General features: G+C 45.5%; 1 protein-coding gene across 9 annotated transcripts in view; it reads right to left on the minus strand.

Moving 5' to 3' along the window:
* RTKN (rhotekin) overlaps window positions 1-19,462 on the minus strand; it is an 89,698-nt gene that overhangs the window by 29,415 nt on the left and 40,821 nt on the right. For 6 of the 9 annotated variants that reach the window (XM_083176306.1, XM_083176561.1, XM_083176222.1 and 3 more), the window contains exons 2-3: window positions 5,278-5,477; window positions 2,691-2,752 (exon numbers count right to left, since the gene is read on the minus strand). In XM_083176306.1, the coding sequence (XP_083032432.1) occupies window positions 2,691-2,752; window positions 5,278-5,477 (262 nt within the window). Of the gene's footprint in view, window positions 1-2,690; window positions 2,753-5,277; window positions 5,478-16,595; window positions 16,673-17,866; window positions 17,984-19,462 lie in introns of those variants that run through there. The other 3 variants (XM_083176394.1, XM_083176476.1, XM_083176641.1) reach the window with 3 other exon arrangements.

The raw sequence follows: 19,462 nt of genomic DNA on the forward strand, positions 1-19,462 counted from the left end.
TCACCCCATAATGTCACACCCACCATACATACCCGCATAGCAGTACTGTTACCCCATAATGTCACACCCATCATACATACCCGCATAGCAGTACTGTTACCCCATAATGTCACACCCACCATACATACCCGCATAGCAGTACTGTCACCCTATAAATGTCACACCTACCATACATACCCGCATTGCAGTACTGTTACCCCATAATGTCACACCCACCATACATACCCGCATAGCAGTACTGTCACCCTATAATGTCACACCCACCATACATACCCGCATAGCAGTACTGTCACCCTATAAATGTCAAAGGAGTGTTATCCTGCCACAGACACAGATACCACTGATCCATCTCAGCACAGACACAGACACTGAGCAATCCCATCACAGACACATAGACCACTGATACATCCCACCACAGACCACTGATCCATCCCACCACAGACACAGACCACTGATCCATCCCACCACAGACACAGACCACTGATCCATCCCACCACAGACACAGACCACTGATCCATCCCACCACAGATACACGGACCACTGATCCATCCCACCACAGACACAGACCACTGATCAATCCCACCATAGATACACAGACCACTGATCCATCCCACCACATACAAAGACCACTGATCCATCCCACCACAGACACATAGACCGCCGATTCATCCGACCACAGACCACTGATACATCCCACCATAGACCACTGATCCATCTCATCACAGACCAACTGATACATCCCACCACAGACACACCGACCACTGATCCATCCCACCACAGATATCACTGATCCATCCCACCACAGACACAGACCACTGATCCAACCCACCAGACACAAAGACCACTGACACATCCCACCACAGATACCACTGATCTATCCCACCACAGACACATAGACCACTGATACATCTCACCACAGACACCACTGATACATTCCACCACAGATACCACTGATACATCCCACCACAGGCAAACAGACCACTGATCCATCCCACCACAGAAACACAGACCACTGATCCATCCCACCACAGACACACAGACCACTGATACATCCCAACACAGACACCACTGATCCATCCCACCACATACACATAAACAACTTAATCATCCCACCGCAGACCACTGATCCATCCCACCACAGACACACAGGGCACTGATCCACCCCACCACAGACACCACTGGTACATCCCACCACAGACACACACAACACTGATCCATCCCACCACTGACACAGACCACTAATACATCCCACCACAGATACCACTGATACATCCCACCACAGACAAACAGACCACTGATCAATCCCACCACAGACACACAGACCACTGATCCATCCCACCACAGACACAAAGACCACTGATCCATCCCACCACAGATACCACTGATCCATCTCACCACAGACACACAGACCACTGATCCATACCACCACAGACACACAGACCACTGATACATCCCACCACAGACACCACTGATACATCCACCACAGATACTACTGATTCATCCCACCACAGACACAGACCACTGATCCATCCCACCACAGACACACAGACCACTGATCCATCCCACCACAGACACACAGACCACTGATACATCCCACCACAGACACCACTGATACATCCCACCACAGACACAGACCACTGATCCATCCCACCACAGACACACAGACCACTGATACATCCCGCCACAGATACCACTGATCCATCCCACCACATACACATAAACCACTTGATCATCCCACCGCAGACCACTGATCCATCCCACCACAGACACACAGGCCACTGATCTATCCCACTGCAGACACAGACCACTGATCCATCCCACCACAGACACAGATCACTGATCCATCCCACCACATACATACAGACCAATGATCCATCCCACCACATACACACAGACCACTGATCCATCCCACCACAGACATCACTGATCCATCCCACCACAGACACACAGGCCACTGATCTATCCCACTGCAGACACAGACCACTGATCCATCCCACCACAGACACAGATCACTGATCCATCCCACCACATACATACAGACCAATGATCCATCCCACCACATACACACAGACCACTGATCCATCCCACCACAGACATCACTGATCCATCCCACCACAGATACACAGACCACTGATCCATCCCACCGCAGACAGACAGACAGACCACTGATCCATCCCACCACAGGCACACAGACCACTGATCCATCCCACCACAGATACCACTGATCCATCCCACCACAGACACACAGACCACTGATTCATCCCACCACATATACCATTGATCCATCCCACCACAGACACACAGACCACTGATACATCCCACCACAGATACCACTGATCCATCCCACCACATACACATAAACCACTTAATCATCCCACCGCAGACCACTGATCCATCCCACCACAGACACACAGGCCACTGATCCATCCCACCACAGACACAGACCACTGATCCATCCAACCACAGACACAGACCACTGATCCATCCCACCACAGACACACAGGCCACTGATCCATCCCACCACAGACACAGACCACTGATCCATCCCACCACAGACACACAGACCACTGATCCATCCCACCACAGACACACAGGCCACTGATCCATCCCACCACAGATACATCCAACCACAGACACAGGCACCTCTATTACATCCTACTCCTCATACTGCTCTATAGTCCATGCGGTACCTGAGATAGAGAGTTTTCCTTTGCATGGGAGACGGTCATCTACAGAACCTCCATCTGACGGCCTGGAAAACACATGGTACAATAAGCCTTTGGGTCACATGATCCATATCAGCCTATCAGCATCCCCATATGCCATCTCTATTCTATACTGCTGGTCCTCATTAAACAGATTATCTATATCTAGTGTCCATGAGTCTCCGATACACTGCCATCTGCTGGCAGAGAATGACACTACATCTTTCTCACACATGCACAAACACAGAAGGTAGCAAACTAGCTGCTGAAGTTTTTGTTCCGAGCGGGCATACTAGTATATTATACACATGCAGTGTTACCTGCTGTTACATATTATATATTATATTATATACACAATAAAGAGCTAAACTCCCATCACTCGAACAGACAGCCCTATAGAATATCATTGTGTGTTGGGAAGACTACGGTGCCCACACCTGGGCATATGTACTGATCAATCCAATCTCTTATACCAGTGGTCTCTAACTCATGGCCCTCTACACATCCCAGCATGCCCTGCCACAGTTTTAGCAATCCATTATATAAGATCAGGGCATGCTGGGACGTGTAGTTCCACAAAAGCTGGAGGGCCATGAGTTTGATACCACTGTTTTATACAATTTTCCTTGAAATCCAGAACACTTGTGGCCTAATGATATCATGCCCACACACAGAATGAGTAAGCGATCACAGCCGAGGTGGAATTCATCCCAGTTGCCCGGAGGCAAATTGAAATTTGTTGCCCCCTAACCTTTAAACTAGGGTGTGACAATGACCGGTGGGTCAGACATCTGCAGTATGAATCAGCGTTCACCTGAGCTACACACAGACTGCACACACTGGGGAATCATCACAGGCGGAGCAGCTGTTATCTGGGAGTGTCATGTAATACGCAGGCGTGGCCAGGTGTGTGAGGGGAAGTCATGTGATGTCAGCTCCGCCCCCGATCAGCCTGATTCTATCAAAGCCGCTGAGTAAGTCCTGGGCTACACACAGACTGCACACACTGGGGAATCATTACATGGTGAGCGGCTGTTATCTGGGAGTGTCAGGTAATACGCAGGCGTGGCCAGGTGTGTGAGGGGAAGTCATGTGACATCAGCTCCACCCCTGATCAGCCTGATTCTATCACAGCCGCTGAGTAAGTCCTGGGCTACACACAGACTGCACACACTGGGGAATCATCACAGGCGGAGCAGCTGTTATCTGGGAGTGTCAGGGAATACGCAGGTGTGGCCAGGTGTGTGAGGGGAAGTCATGTGACATCAGCTCCACCCCCGATCAGCCTGATTCTATCACAGTCGCTGAGTAAGTTCTGGGCTACACACACACTGCACACACTGGGGAATCATTACATGGTGAGTGGCTGTTATCTGGGAGTGTCAGGGAATACGCAGGTGTGGCCAGGTGTGTGAGGGGAAGTCATGTGATGTCAGCTCCGCCCCCGATCAGCCTGATTCTATCACAGCCGCTGAGTAAGTCCTGGGCTACACACAGACTGCACACACTGGGGAATCATTACATGGTGAGCGGCTGTTATCTGGGAGTGTCAGGTAATACGCAGGCGTGGCCAGGTGTGTGAGGGGAAGTCATGTGACATCAGCTCCACCCCTGATCAGCCTGATTCTATCACAGCCGCTGAGTAAGTCCTGGGCTACACACAGACTGCACACACTGGGGAATCATCACAGGCGGAGCAGCTGTTATCTGGGAGTGTCAGGGAATACGCAGGTGTGGCCAGGTGTGTGAGGGGAAGTCATGTGATGTCAGCTCCGCCCCCGATCAGCCTGATTCTATCACAGCCGCTGAGTAAGTCCTGGGCTACACACAGACTGCACACACTGGGGAATCATTACATGGTGAGCGGCTGTTATCTGGGAGTGTCAGGTAATACGCAGGCGTGGCCAAGTGTGTGAGGGGAAGTCATGTGACATCAGCTCCTCCCCCGATCAGCCTGATTCTATCACAGCTGCTGAGTAAGTCCTGGGCTACGCACACACTGCACACACTGGGGAATCATTACATGGTGAGCGGCTGTTATCTGGGAGTGTCAGGTAATACGCAGGTGTGGCCAGGTGCATGAGGGGAAGTCATGTGACATCAGCTCCTCCCCCGATCAGCCTGATTCTATCACAGCCGCTGAGTAAGTCCTGGGCTACGCACACACTGCACACACTGGGGAATCATTACATGGTGAGCGGCTGTTATCTGGGAGTGTCAGGTAATACGCAGGTGTGGCCAGGTGCATGAGGGGAAGTCATGTGACATCAGCTCCTCCCCCGATCAGCCTGATTCTATCACAGCCGCTGAGTAAGTCCTGGGCTACGCACACACTGCACACACTGGGGAATCATTACATGGTGAGCGTCTCCCTGTCACACTGCACGTCCCTGCCACACCTCGCGTCCCTGCCTCACCACGTGGTGTCCCTGCCTCACCACGTGGTGTCCCTGCATCACCGCGTGTCCCTGCCTCACCGCGCGTCCCTGCCTCACCACGTCTCCCTGTCACACCACGTCCCCCTGTCACACCACGTCTCCCTGCCACATACCTGCATCTCCCTGCCACATACCTGCGTGTGCTGTGCTGGAGAACCTGCTCTTCCTTGCGATGCTGGAGCTCAGACATATATGTCATAATCCGGCTGTTACATACTAGGAGACTCTTGGCTGCCTCCAAAGCCTGTTCTTTCTGTGTACACGCTCCGAGCAGCTTCACCGCTCCTTCCCGAATCCGCACCTCGTGGTCTATACGTTTCTGGATGTCCGTGTCCTGGAAACGAGGCAATGTGCATGTTAGAGAGTGGACAGGGTCAGCTGATAGATAGATATATTTATTACCAGTTATTTATATAGCGCACACATATTCCGCAGCGCTGTACAGAGACTTATTACCAGTTATTATATAGCGCACACATATTCCGCAGCGCTGTACAGAGACTATTATTACCATGTATTATATAGCGCACACATATTCCGCAGCGCTGTACAGAGATTATTATTACCAGTTATTATATAGCGCACACATATTCCGCAGTGCTGTACAGAGACTTATTACCAGTTATTATATAGCGCACACATATTCCGCAGCGCTGTACAGAGAATATTACCAGTTATTATATAGCGCACACATATTCCGCAGCGCTGTACAGAGATTATTATTACCAGTTATTATATAGCGCACACATATTCCGCAGCGCTGTACAGAGACTATTATTACCAGTTATTTATATAGCGCACACATATTCCGCAGCGCTGTACAGAGACTATTATTACCAGTTATTATATAGCGCACACATATTCCGCAGCGCTGTACAGAGACTATTATTATCAGTAATTATATAGCGCACACATATTCCACAGCGCTGTACAGAGACTATTATTACCAGTTATTATATAGCGCACACATATTCCGCAGCGCTGTACAGAGACTTATTACCAGCTATTATATAGCGCACACATATTCCGCAGCGCTGTACAGAGACTTATTACCAGCTATTATATAGCGCACACATATTCCTCAGCGCTGTACAGAGACTATTATTATCAGTCATTTATATAGCGCACACATATTCCGCAGCGCTGTACAGAGACTATTATTACCAGTTATTATATAGCGCACACATATTCCGCAGCGCTGTACAGAGACTATTATTATCAGTAATTATATAGCGCACACATATTCCGCAGCGCTGTACAGAAACTATTATTACCAGTTATTATATAGCACACACATATTCCACAGCGCTGTACAGAGAATATTATTACCAGTTATTATATAGCGCACACATATTCTGCAGCGCTGTACAGAAACTATTATTACCAGTTATTATATAGCACACACATATTCCGCAGCGCTGTACAGAGAATATTATTACCAGTTATTATATAGCACACACATATTCCTCAGCGCTGTACAGAGACTATTATTACCAGTTATTATATAGGGCACACATATTCCGCAGCGCTGTACAGAGAATATTATTACCAGTTATTATATAGCGCACACATATTCCGCAGCGCTGTACAGAGACTATTATTACCAGTTATTTATATATCGCACACATATTCCGCAGCGCTGCACAGAGAATATTATTACCAGTTATTATATAGCGCACACATATTCCCCAGCGCTGTACAGAGAATATTATTACCAGTTATTATATAGCGCACACATATTCCGCAGCGCTGTACAGAGACTATTATTACCAGTTATTATATAGCGCACACATATTCCACAGTACAGAGAATATTATTACCAGTTATTATATAGCGCACACATATTCCGCAGCTCTGTACAGAGACTATTATTACCAGTTATTATATAGCGCACACATATTCCGCAGCGCTGTACAGAGAATATTATTACCAGTTATTATATAGCGCACACATATTCCGCAGCGCTGTACAGAGAATATTATTACCAGTTATTATATAGCGCACACATATTCCGCAGCGCTGTACAGAGACTATTATTACCAGTTATTTATATATCGCACACATATTCCGCAGCGCTGCACAGAGAATATTATTACCAGTTATTATATAGCGCACACATATTCCGCAGCGCTGTACAGAGACTATTATTATCAGTAATTATATAGCGCACACATATTCCACAGCGCTGTACAGAGAATATTATTACCAGTTATTATATAGCGCACACATATTCCGCAGCGCTGTACAGAGACTATTATTACCAGTTATTATATAGCGCACACATATTCCACAGCGCTGTACAAAGAATATTATCACCAGTTATTATATGGCGCACACATATTCCGCAGCGCTGTACAGAGAATATTATTACCAGTTATTATATAGTGCACACATATTCCGCAGCGCTGTACAGAGACTATTATTACCAGTTATTATATAGCGCACACATATTCCGAAGCGCAGTACAGAGAATATTATTTCCAGTTATTATATAGCGCACACATATTCCCCAGCGCTGTACAGAGAATATTATTACCAGTTATTTATATAGCGCACACATATTCCGCAGCACTGTACAGAGACTATTATTACCAGTTATTTATATAGCACACATATTCCGCAGCGCTGTACAGAGACTATTATTACCAGTTATTATATAGCGCACACATATTCCGAAGCGCTGTACAGAGAATATTATTACCAGTTATTATATAGCGCACACATATTCCCCAGCGCTGTACAGAGAATATTATTACCAGTTATTATATAGCGCACACATATTCCGCAGCGCTGTACAGAGACTATTATTACCAGTTATTATATAGAGCACACATATTCCGCAGTGTTGTACAGAGACTATTATTACCAGTTATTATATAGTGCACACATATTCCGCAGCGCTGTACAGAGATTATTATTACCAGGTATTATATAGCGCACACATATTCCGCAGCGCTGTACAGAGAATATTATTACCAGTTATTATATAGCGCACACATATTCCACAGCGCTGTACAGAGACTATTATTACCAGTTATTATATAGCGCACACATATTCCGCAGCGCTGTACATAGAATATTATTACCAGTTATTATATAGCGCACACATATTCCGCAGCGCTGTACAGAGAATATTATCACCAGTTATTATATAGCGCACACATTCCGCAGCGCTGTACAGAGACTATTATTACCAGTTATTATATAGTGCACACATATTCCACAGCGCTGTACAGAGACTATTATTACCAGTTATTATATAGCGCACACATATTCCGCAGCGCTGTACAGAGACTATTATTACCAGTTATTATATAGCGCACACATATTCCCCAGCGCTGTACAGAGAATATTATTACCAGTTATTATATAGCGCACACATATTCCGCAGCGCTGTACAGAGAATATTATTACCAGTTATTATATAGCGCACACATATTCCGCAGCGCTGTACAGAGACTATTATTACCAGTTATTATATAGCGCACACATATTCCGCAGCGCTGTACAGAGACTTATTACCAGCTATTATATAGCGCACACATATTCCGCAGCGCTGTACAGAGACTTATTACCAGCTATTATATAGCGCACACATATTCCTCAGCGCTGTACAGAGACTATTATTACCAGTCATTTATATAGCGCACACATATTCCGCAGCGCTGTACAGAGACTATTATTACCAGTTATTATATAGCGCACACATATTCCGCAGCGCTGTACAGAGACTATTATTATCAGTAATTATATAGCGCACACATATTCCACAGCGCTGTACAGAGACTATTATTACCAGTTATTATATAGCGCACACATATTCCGCAGCGCTGTACAGAGACTTATTACCAGCTATTATATAGCGCACACATATTCCGCAGCGCTGTAACAGAGACTTATTACCAGCTATTATATAGCGCACACATATTCCTCAGCGCTGTACAGAGACTATTATTATCAGTCATTTATATAGCGCACACATATTCCGCAGCGCTGTACAGAGACTATTATTACCAGTTATTATATAGCGCACACATATTCCGCAGCGCTGTACAGAGACTATTATTATCAGTAATTATATAGCGCACACATATTCCGCAGCGCTGTACAGAAACTATTATTACCAGTTATTATATAGCACACACATATTCCACAGCGCTGTACAGAGAATATTATTACCAGTTATTATATAGCGCACACATATTCTGCAGCGCTGTACAGAAACTATTATTACCAGTTATTATATAGCACACACATATTCTGCAGCGCTGTACAGAGAATATTATTACCAGTTATTATATAGCACACACATATTCCTCAGCGCTGTACAGAGACTATTATTACCAGTTATTATATAGGGCACACATATTCCGCAGCGCTGTACAGAGAATATTATTACCAGTTATTATATAGCGCACACATATTCCGCAGCGCTGTACAGAGACTATTATTACCAGTTATTTATATATCGCACACATATTCCGCAGCGCTGCACAGAGAATATTATTACCAGTTATTATATAGCGCACACATATTCCACAGCGCTGTACAGAGAATATTATTACCAGTTATTATATAGCGCACACATATTCCGCAGCGCTGTACAGAGACTATTATTACCAGTTATTATATAGCGCACACATATTCCACAGTGCTGTACAGAGAATACTATTACCAGTTATTATATAGCGCACACATATTCCACAGTACAGAGAATATTATTACCAGTTATTATATAGCGCACACATATTCCGCAGCTCTGTACAGAGACTATTATTACCAGTTATTATATAGCGCACACATATTCCGCAGCGCTGTACAGAGAATATTATTACCAGTTATTATATAGCGCACACATATTCCGCAGCGCTGTACAGAGAATATTATTACCAGTTATTATATAGCGCACACATATTCCGCAGCGCTGTACAGAGACTATTATTACCAGTTATTTATATATCGCACACATATTCCGCAGCGCTGCACAGAGAATATTATTACCAGTTATTATATAGCGCACACATATTCCGCAGCGCTGTACAGAGACTATTATTATCAGTAATTATATAGCGCACACATATTCCACAGCGCTGTACAGAGAATATTATTACCAGTTATTATATAGCGCACACATATTCCGCAGCGCTGTACAGAGACTATTATTACCAGTTATTATATAGCGCACACATATTCCACAGCGCTGTACAAAGAATATTATCACCAGTTATTATATGGCGCACACATATTCCGCAGCGCTGTACAGAGAATATTATTACCAGTTATTATATAGTGCACACATATTCCGCAGCGCTGTACAGAGACTATTATTACCAGTTATTATATAGCGCACACATATTCCGAAGCGCTGTACAGAGAATATTATTTCCAGTTATTATATAGCGCACACATATTCCCCAGCGCTGTACAGAGAATATTATTACCAGTTATTTATATAGCGCACACATATTCCGCAGCACTGTACAGAGACTATTATTACCAGTTATTTATATAGCACACATATTCCGCAGCGCTGTACAGAGACTATTATTACCAGTTATTATATAGCGCACACATATTCCGAAGCGCTGTACAGAGAATATTATTACCAGTTATTATATAGCGCACACATATTCCCCAGCGCTGTACAGAGAATATTATTACCAGTTATTATATAGCGCACACATATTCCGCAGCGCTGTACAGAGACTATTATTACCAGTTATTATATAGAGCACACATATTCCGCAGTGTTGTACAGAGACTATTATTACCAGTTATTATATAGTGCACACATATTCCGCAGCGCTGTACAGAGATTATTATTACCAGGTATTATATAGCGCACACATATTCCGCAGCGCTGTACAGAGAATATTATTACCAGTTATTATATAGCGCACACATATTCCACAGCGCTGTACAGAGACTATTATTACCAGTTATTATATAGCGCACACATATTCCGCAGCGCTGTACATAGAATATTATTACCAGTTATTATATAGCGCACACATATTCCGCAGCGCTGTACAGAGAATATTATCACCAGTTATTATATAGCGCACACATTCCGCAGCGCTGTACAGAGACTATTATTACCAGTTATTATATAGCGCACACATATTCCGCAGCGCTGTACAGAGATTATTATTTCCAGTTATTATATAGCGCACACATATTCCACAGCGCTGTACAGAGACTATTATTACCAGTTATTATATAGCACACACATATTCCGCAGCACTGTACAGAGAATATTATTACCAGTTATTATATAGCGCACACATATTCCGCAGCGCTGTACAGAGACTATTATTACCAGTTATTATATAGCGCACACATATTCCGCAGCGCTGTACAGAGACTATTATTACCAGTTATTATATAGCGCACATATTCCACAGCGCTGTACAGAGACTATTATTACCAGTTATTATATAGCGCACACATATTCCGCAGTGCTGTACAGAGAATATTATTACCAGTTATTATATAGCGCACACATATTCCGCAGCGCTGTACATAGATTATTATTACCAGTTATTATATAGCGCACACATATTCCGCAGCGCTGTACAGAGAATATTATTACCAGTTATTTATATAGCGCACACATATTCCACAGCACTGTACAGAGACTATTATTACCAGTTATTATATAGCGCACACATATTCCACAGCACTGTACAGAGACTATTATTACCAGTTATTATATAGCGCACACATATTCCGCAGCGCTGTACATAGAATATTATTACCAGTTATTATATAGCGCACACATATTCCACAGCGCTGTACAGAGAATATTATCACCAGTTATTATATAGCGCACACATATTCCACAGCGCTGTACAGAGAATATTATCACCAGTTATTATATGGCGCACACATATTCCGCAGCGCTGTACAGAGACTATTATTACCAGTTATTATATAGCGCACACATATTCCACAGCGCTGTACAGAGAGTATTATTACCAGTTATTATATAGCGCACACATATTCCGCAGCGCTGTACAGAGACTATTATTACCAGTTATTATATAGCGCACACATATTCCACAGCGCTGTACAGAGAATATTATTACCAGTTATTATATAGCGCACACATATTCTGCAGCGCTGTACAGAGACTATTATTACCAGTTATTATATAGCGCACACATATTCCACAGCGCTGTACAGAGAATATTATCACCAGTTATTATATGGCGCACACATATTCCGCAGCGCTGTACAGAGACTATTATTACCAGTTATTATATAGCGCACACATATTCCGCAGCGCTGTACAGAGACTATTATTACCAGTTATTATATAGCGCACACATATTCCGCAGCGCTGTACAGAGCATATTATTACCAGTTATTATATAGCGCACACATATTCCGCAGCGCTGTACAGAGCATATTATTACCAGTTATTATATAGCGCACACATATTCCGCAGCGCTGTACAGAGACTATTATTACCAGTTATTATATAGCGCACACATATTCCGCAGCGCTGTACAGAGCATATTATTACCAGTTATTATATAGCGCACACATATTCCGCAGCGCTGTACAGAGCATATTATTACCAGTTATTATATAGCGCACACATATTCCGCAGCGCTGTACAGAGACTATTATTACCAGTTATTATATAGCGCACACATATTCCACAGCGCTGTACAGAGAATATTATCACCAGTTATTATATGGCGCACACATATTCCGCAGCGCTGTACAGATAATATTACCACCAGGTATTATATAGCACACACATATTCCACAGCGCTGTACAGAGAATATTATTACCAGTTATTATATAGCGCACACATATTCCACAGCGCTGTACAGAGAATATTATTACCAGTTATTATATAGCGCACACATATTCCGCAGCGCTGTACAGAGAATATTTGAACATCAGTCCCTGCCCAGTGGAGTTTACAATCTATGGGGGTTATTCTGGCTGTCCACCAAACCCCACCTTGCGAATGGTTGGATGCCGCCACCCATTCATAAGGGTGACTCGCTCGCAGGGTCCTGCGAATGGTTGTCACACAGTGAGTGCACCCGGCGAACATTCTGTGTCCTGTGTATACACATACCCATAACAAAACATCGGTCCCCGTGCGAACGAATAAGGTCCTATATTTCATACCACATGTACATGCACACACAGACATTCTAGGGTTAATTTTGCTGGGAGCCAATTAGCATACCAGTATATTTTTGGATTGTGGGAGGAAACCGGAGTACCCGGAGGAAACCCACTCAGACACAGGGAGAATATACAAACTCCGCACAGTTAGGGCCATGGTGGGAATAGAACCCATGACCTCAGCGCTGTGAGGCAGTAATGTCCTTTTTCTGTTACTTAAGTTGAAACTCTATAGATGTACTGTGGAAATGTGTGTCATATGTAATCATATAAACAGCGGTGTCCTGTTACAGCCTTGCTGCGCAGCGCGAGCAGCCGTTTGAGGCCCCGGCGTAGTCACGCGCAATCTGGATTTATTTTATATTCCTACGATGCATAAATTGCTGAACAGAAATTTTAAAACCTGTAGGGGCAGGGGCAAACGCAGGATTTTCAGAAGGGGGTTTCCAGAGGGGCGGAGCAAAGCCGGGTCAGTTAAAGTATTATAGATAGACCAAATGTATATAAATAATAATAATAATAATAATAATAATAAATATATATAGTGGAGTGGGCTTATTATTCCTAATTTTCTGGTGGGAGGACAGCTTGCTTGACTGCAGATATCTCCAGTTCCTGAAAATAGATTTCTTAGATTTTAATGGAATTAAAAACCAGAGAATCCCACCTACCAAATGGTACTGGGGACTAGGGGATCAGAGTTCAGAGCAATCTGCCAATGAGAATATAAATCTACATACCAGGTGTGTGGAGCTGGAGCAGTAACCAGCTGCTGGAAGGCTGATATCTCTGGTTCAGGGCACAGTAGAGACAAGCTACTAGTGTCCATCAAAGGAGGAGAGTCCCAGCTTTTGGAATATACCCTCAGAAAAACTCTACATCAGACCGAACCTGAAATATCTGACTGGGAAAAGCAATTAACAGGCTTGGATGGGGACCACTGCTCTGAAGTCAGATATCTCCGGTTCCCAAGGGCCGATTTTTTAAATTCTTGTACCCATGGAAAGAGGGGACCCTCAGCTTAGGGTCTTTAGACTCCTGGGGGGGTTCTGGGTACTCAGAAACCCCCCCTGCGTGCGCTACTGAGGGGGAAACGTACGAAGCCAATTATGGCTAAAATATTCCTATTAGTAAATACGAATATTTAAGGTGTATTTGTATTTTTGGCATTTACTATGCCAAAAATACAGCAATTCGTATTCATGGCACAATACGAATACGAATGTATACGCTATCGACAGAAAATGAATAGGAATCACCATTCAACAGAATGGTGATTTCTAGTTTACTAAGCGTCCGTATTGAAAATACGCTGCTAATTCACGGGATACAGCTGCTAATTGTCGGCCAAATACTCCTGTCAAATAAAACTCATTTTCCAGGCGTATTTGGCTTTAGGCTGCACGGATCAGTTGAATCGGTGCAGGCTGCAGTGTAAATAAAATGAAAAAATAAATAATTTTATTAATTTTTTGTTTATTTAACTATTGGTTCTGCTGTGGAACTAAGAGTCCCAGCAAGCCCATTAATGGGCTGCATGCTGGGACTTGTGGTTCTCCAAGTCCCAGTATACGGACCAGGCTTGCTGGGACTCATAGTTCCACATCAGAACCCAATGGTTTATTCTATTTTTTACACACAGATCAGCCCAGTACCCACAGCCCAGGGGTATCGGGGACAGCCCCAGGCTTCAGCCTGGGCAGGTAAATTCTGGAGGGGGGGTCCCCTTCATTGGAGAGGACTGCCACTCACAAGCCAGAGTCTGAGAAGAGGAGCCTGGTTATGACTGTGGAGGAGAGAGGACGATGACTAAGGAGACAAAGGTTGGCATGAGCTCTGGAGTGAATGAGGATACAAGGGTGTTGCTTGTGGAAATGGCACTCCATTTGAGCCCACACACCTTGTTGCAAGGCTGCACTCACTTTCTCAGGAGCACATGTACCTTTGGCGCATGCATCCCCCCCCCCCCCCCCACACACACACACACACACACACACACTCTTGTCATGATGCTCCCCCTGTCGTTTTGTTCTGTATCATGTTAACCATATAAATGATCATATATCATGTATGTCTACTTGTCCAACATTTCAGTCTCCACTTCTACCAAGAATAAGTGAATTTTGCTTCTGTCCCCAATCCCTTGTGTCATCTCCCTTATCTTTAAAGGTTCGAAACTCCTGGTTTCCTCCATGTGTGTTTTCTCCTTTACTGCCCTTATCTCAATGTGTCCAAACTACTGGTATCCTCGTTTCCTACTACTGGTATCCTTGTTTCCTCCACCGCAGCCATTATCTCCTCATGTCCCCATCTCCAGGACTCCTTGATGTGTGTCTCCTCCACCATATCCCTCTATCTATGTTTCCATCACCTATTTTACTCCACATGTCACTATATCCTAATCCCATACATGTGTTTCTCCTCCACCAACTCCCTTATCTCCATATGTTTCCATCTCATTTTCTTCTCCACGAGTCACAATCTCCTAGTCCCCTCCATGTGTGTCTTCTCCACCATTTCCTTGTCTCCCTGTGTCCTCCACTCCTGATCTCCTCCTTGTGTTTCCATCTCATGGTCCCCTCTATATGTGTCTCCTCCACCACTCCATATGTCTCCATCTCTTGGTTCCCTCCATGTGTCTTCTCCACCAACTCCTTTTATCTCCATGTGCTTCCATCTCCTGTTCTCCTCCATGTTTCTCCATCTCCTGGTCCCCTCCATGTGTCTCCTCCACCACCTCCCTTATCACCATGTGCTCCCATCTTCTGTTCTCCTCCACATATCTCCATCTTCTGGTCCCCTGCATGTGTTTCCTCCACCAACTCCTTTATCTCCACGTGTCTCCATCTCCTGGTCCCCTCCATGTGTCTCCTCCACCACCTCCCTTATCTGCACATGTCTTCTTCTCCTGGTCCCCTCCATGTGTCTCCTCCACCAACTCCCTTATCTCCACATGTCTCCATCTCCTGGTCCCCTCCATGTGTCTCCTCCACCACCTCCCTTATCTCCATGTGCTTCCATCTGCCGTTCTCCTCCATGTTTCTCCATCTCCTGGTCCCCTCCATGTGTCTCCTCCACCACCTCCCTTATCTCCATGTGTCTCCATCTCCTGGTCCCCTGCATGTGTCTCCTCCACCACCTCCCTTATCTCCACGTGTCTCCATCTCCTGGTCCCCTGCATGTGTCTCCTCGACCACCTCCCTTATCTCCACGTGTCTCCATCTCCTGGTCCCCTCCATGTGTCTCCTCTCAGCTCAGTGTTGGTGATGTAGAGTCTCAGTTAATGAGTGAAATACTTACAGTTCTGCATTCTTCTTTCTCCATGACATGTGTGTACTTGTAATGGTCCTCAGTGTGTTATACCATGTGCACTACAACTCCGGACATGAGAGAAATGTGAATATACTGTATACCTTGCGCACACACATATTACATGTGAGTAACCATGAGTGATAAGGTTTACAGGAAAGTGCTACACAAATACAGCATATGTGTGTGTTGTGTAACTTCCGAACACGTGTTAGTGATCTCCTGCATGTCCAGGGTGTCATTATACCTCTCTGTGACTGATTTACCGTACATGCTTGTGGGTGTCTTTATATATTGCAGGGGGGAAAGGATATGAGTGGCAGTGGGCAGTCTATGTGGGTAGCAGAGTGGCAGTGTGTCTATGTGGGTAGCTGAGTGGCAGTGCATCTCTGTGGGTAGCCGAGTGGCAGTGCATCTCTATGGATAGCCGAGTGGCAGTGCATCTCTGTGGGTAGCCGAGTGGCAGTGCATCTCTGTGGGTAGCCGAGTGGCAGTGCATCTCTGTGGGTAGCCGAGTGGCAATGTGTCTCTGTGGGTAAACGAGTGGCAATGTGTATCTGTTGGTAGACGAGTGGCAATGTGTATCTGTGGGTACCTGAGTGGCAGTGTGTCTATGTGGGTAGCAGAGTGGCAGTGCGTCCCTGTGGGTAGCCGAGTGGCAGTGCGTCTCTGTGGGTAGCCGAGTGTCAGTGCATGTCTGTGGGTAGCCGAGTGGCAGTGCATGTCTGTGGGTAGCCGAGTGGCAGTGTATATCTGTGGGTAGCCGTGTGGCAGTGTATCTCTGTGGGTAGCCGAGTGGCAGTGTATCTCTGTGGGTAGCCGAGTGGCAGTGTATCTCTGTGGGTAGCTGAGTGGCAGTGTGTCTCTGTGGGTAGCAGAGTGGCAATGTGTATCTGTGGGTAGCTGAGTGACGGTGTCTAAGTGGTGGCAGCATGTCCCTGTGGGTACCTGAGTGGCAGTGTGTCTCTTTGGGTAGACAAGTGGCAGTGTGTCTATGTGGGTAGACGAGTGGCAGTGTGTCTATGCGGGTAGCCGTGTGGACGTGTATCTCTGTGGGTAGCCGAGTGGCAGTGTACCTCTGTGGGTAGCCAAGTGGCAGTGTATCTCTGTGGGTAGCTGAGCGGCAGTGTATCTCTGTGGGTAGCTGAGTGGCAGTGTGTCCCTGTGGGTAGCTGAGTGACAGTGTCTAAGAGGTGGCAGTGTGTCTCTGTGGGTAACTGAGTGACAGTGTCTAAGTGGTGGCAGCGTGTCCCTGTGGGTACCTGAGTGGCAGTGTGTCCCTGCAGAGTGGGTGTTAGGCCTCAGCAGCTGCAGAAGGGGAAGAGAGTCCAGGAGAGGATGGAGGAGAGGGAAGGAGGAGAGGCAGGAGGGAGGGGGACACAACTGCAGGAGCTATAAATACAGATGGCTCAGCTGCCGGATTCTCTCACAGAATGTGTCTTATACTATGGCATCGGTCTGTATGGGTATTATTTATCTGTCATACAGGGGATTGTTACATACCGAGGATGTTATATCCACAGGCACATATAGGGGGATGTTATACACACAGGTACATATAGGGGGATGCTATATACACACAGGCACATATAGGGGGATGTTACACACACAGGCACATATAGAGGATGCTATACACACAGGCACATATAGGGGGATGTTATACACACAGGCACATATAGGGGGATGCTATATCCACAGGCACATATAGGGGGATGTTATACACACAGGCACATATAGGGGATGCTATACACACAGGCACATATAGGGGGATGTTATACACACAGGTACATATAGGGGATGCCATATCCACAGGCACATATAGGGGGATGTTATACACACAGGTACATATAGGGGGATGTTATACACACAGGCACATATAGGGGATGTTATACACACAGGTACATATAGGGGGATGTTATACACACAGGTACATATAGGGGATGCCATATCCACAGGCACATATAGGGGGATGTTATACACACAGGCAGGGGTGCCGAGAGAGGGGGGGAGCAGGTACAATTTACCCGGGCCCTGGCCTGTCAGGGGGGCCCTGGTCTGGACACACAGGTTTTTTTTTATTTGGTGGCAAGTACCCCCAACATGACCCACTCCATTAGGTACAAAATGCTCTGTTCCTGGACTTCCCTGCCAGTGGTAGTTACAGAGGTTGGACTCCAGCACAGTCCAAAATTCAAAGAGGGGGTCACATCAACTGCCAGTGTGTCCAGGACAGTGATGCTTGGGGTGGCAGTATATGTGACCCCCCCTTTTGAATATTGGACTGTGCTGCAGGCTCACATCTGTAATTACCACTGGTAAGGAAGTCCAGGAACAGAGCATTTTGTACCTAATGAAATGGGCCATGTTGGAGGGTATGTGTAAATCCTTTGCAAAGAGCATGTAACCCCTGGCAGAGCATGTTAACCCCTGGCAGAGCATGTAAATCAGGGCAGACAGGTTAATCCCTGGCACAGAATGTTAACCCCTGGCAGAGCATGTTAACTCCTGGTAGAGCATGTTAACTTCTTAATATGCAATGAGCATTACGGTGTGTGGCATAACGTGTAATGAGCATTATGGCATGTGGTATAATATGTAATGGGTGTGTGACATGTGTAATAGACATTACAGTGTAAATTTTTGCACGTGTATCCACCTTGGAAGCAGTGGTGTAACACCGGGTCCGCAGAGTGTGCGGGGATCTCTGTCCATGGGGGCCCCAGGAAGTTGTTGTACCGGGGCCCAGAATTTCTCTTGGCGGCCCTGCACACAGGTACATATAGGGGATGCCATATCCACAGGCACATATAGGGGATGTTATACACACAGGTACATATAGGGGGATGTTATACACACAG

This window comes from Crinia signifera, chromosome 1 (assembly GCF_055691185.1).
Source record: "Crinia signifera chromosome 1, ASM5569118v1, whole genome shotgun sequence".
Lineage (NCBI taxonomy): Eukaryota > Metazoa > Chordata > Amphibia > Anura > Myobatrachidae > Crinia > Crinia signifera.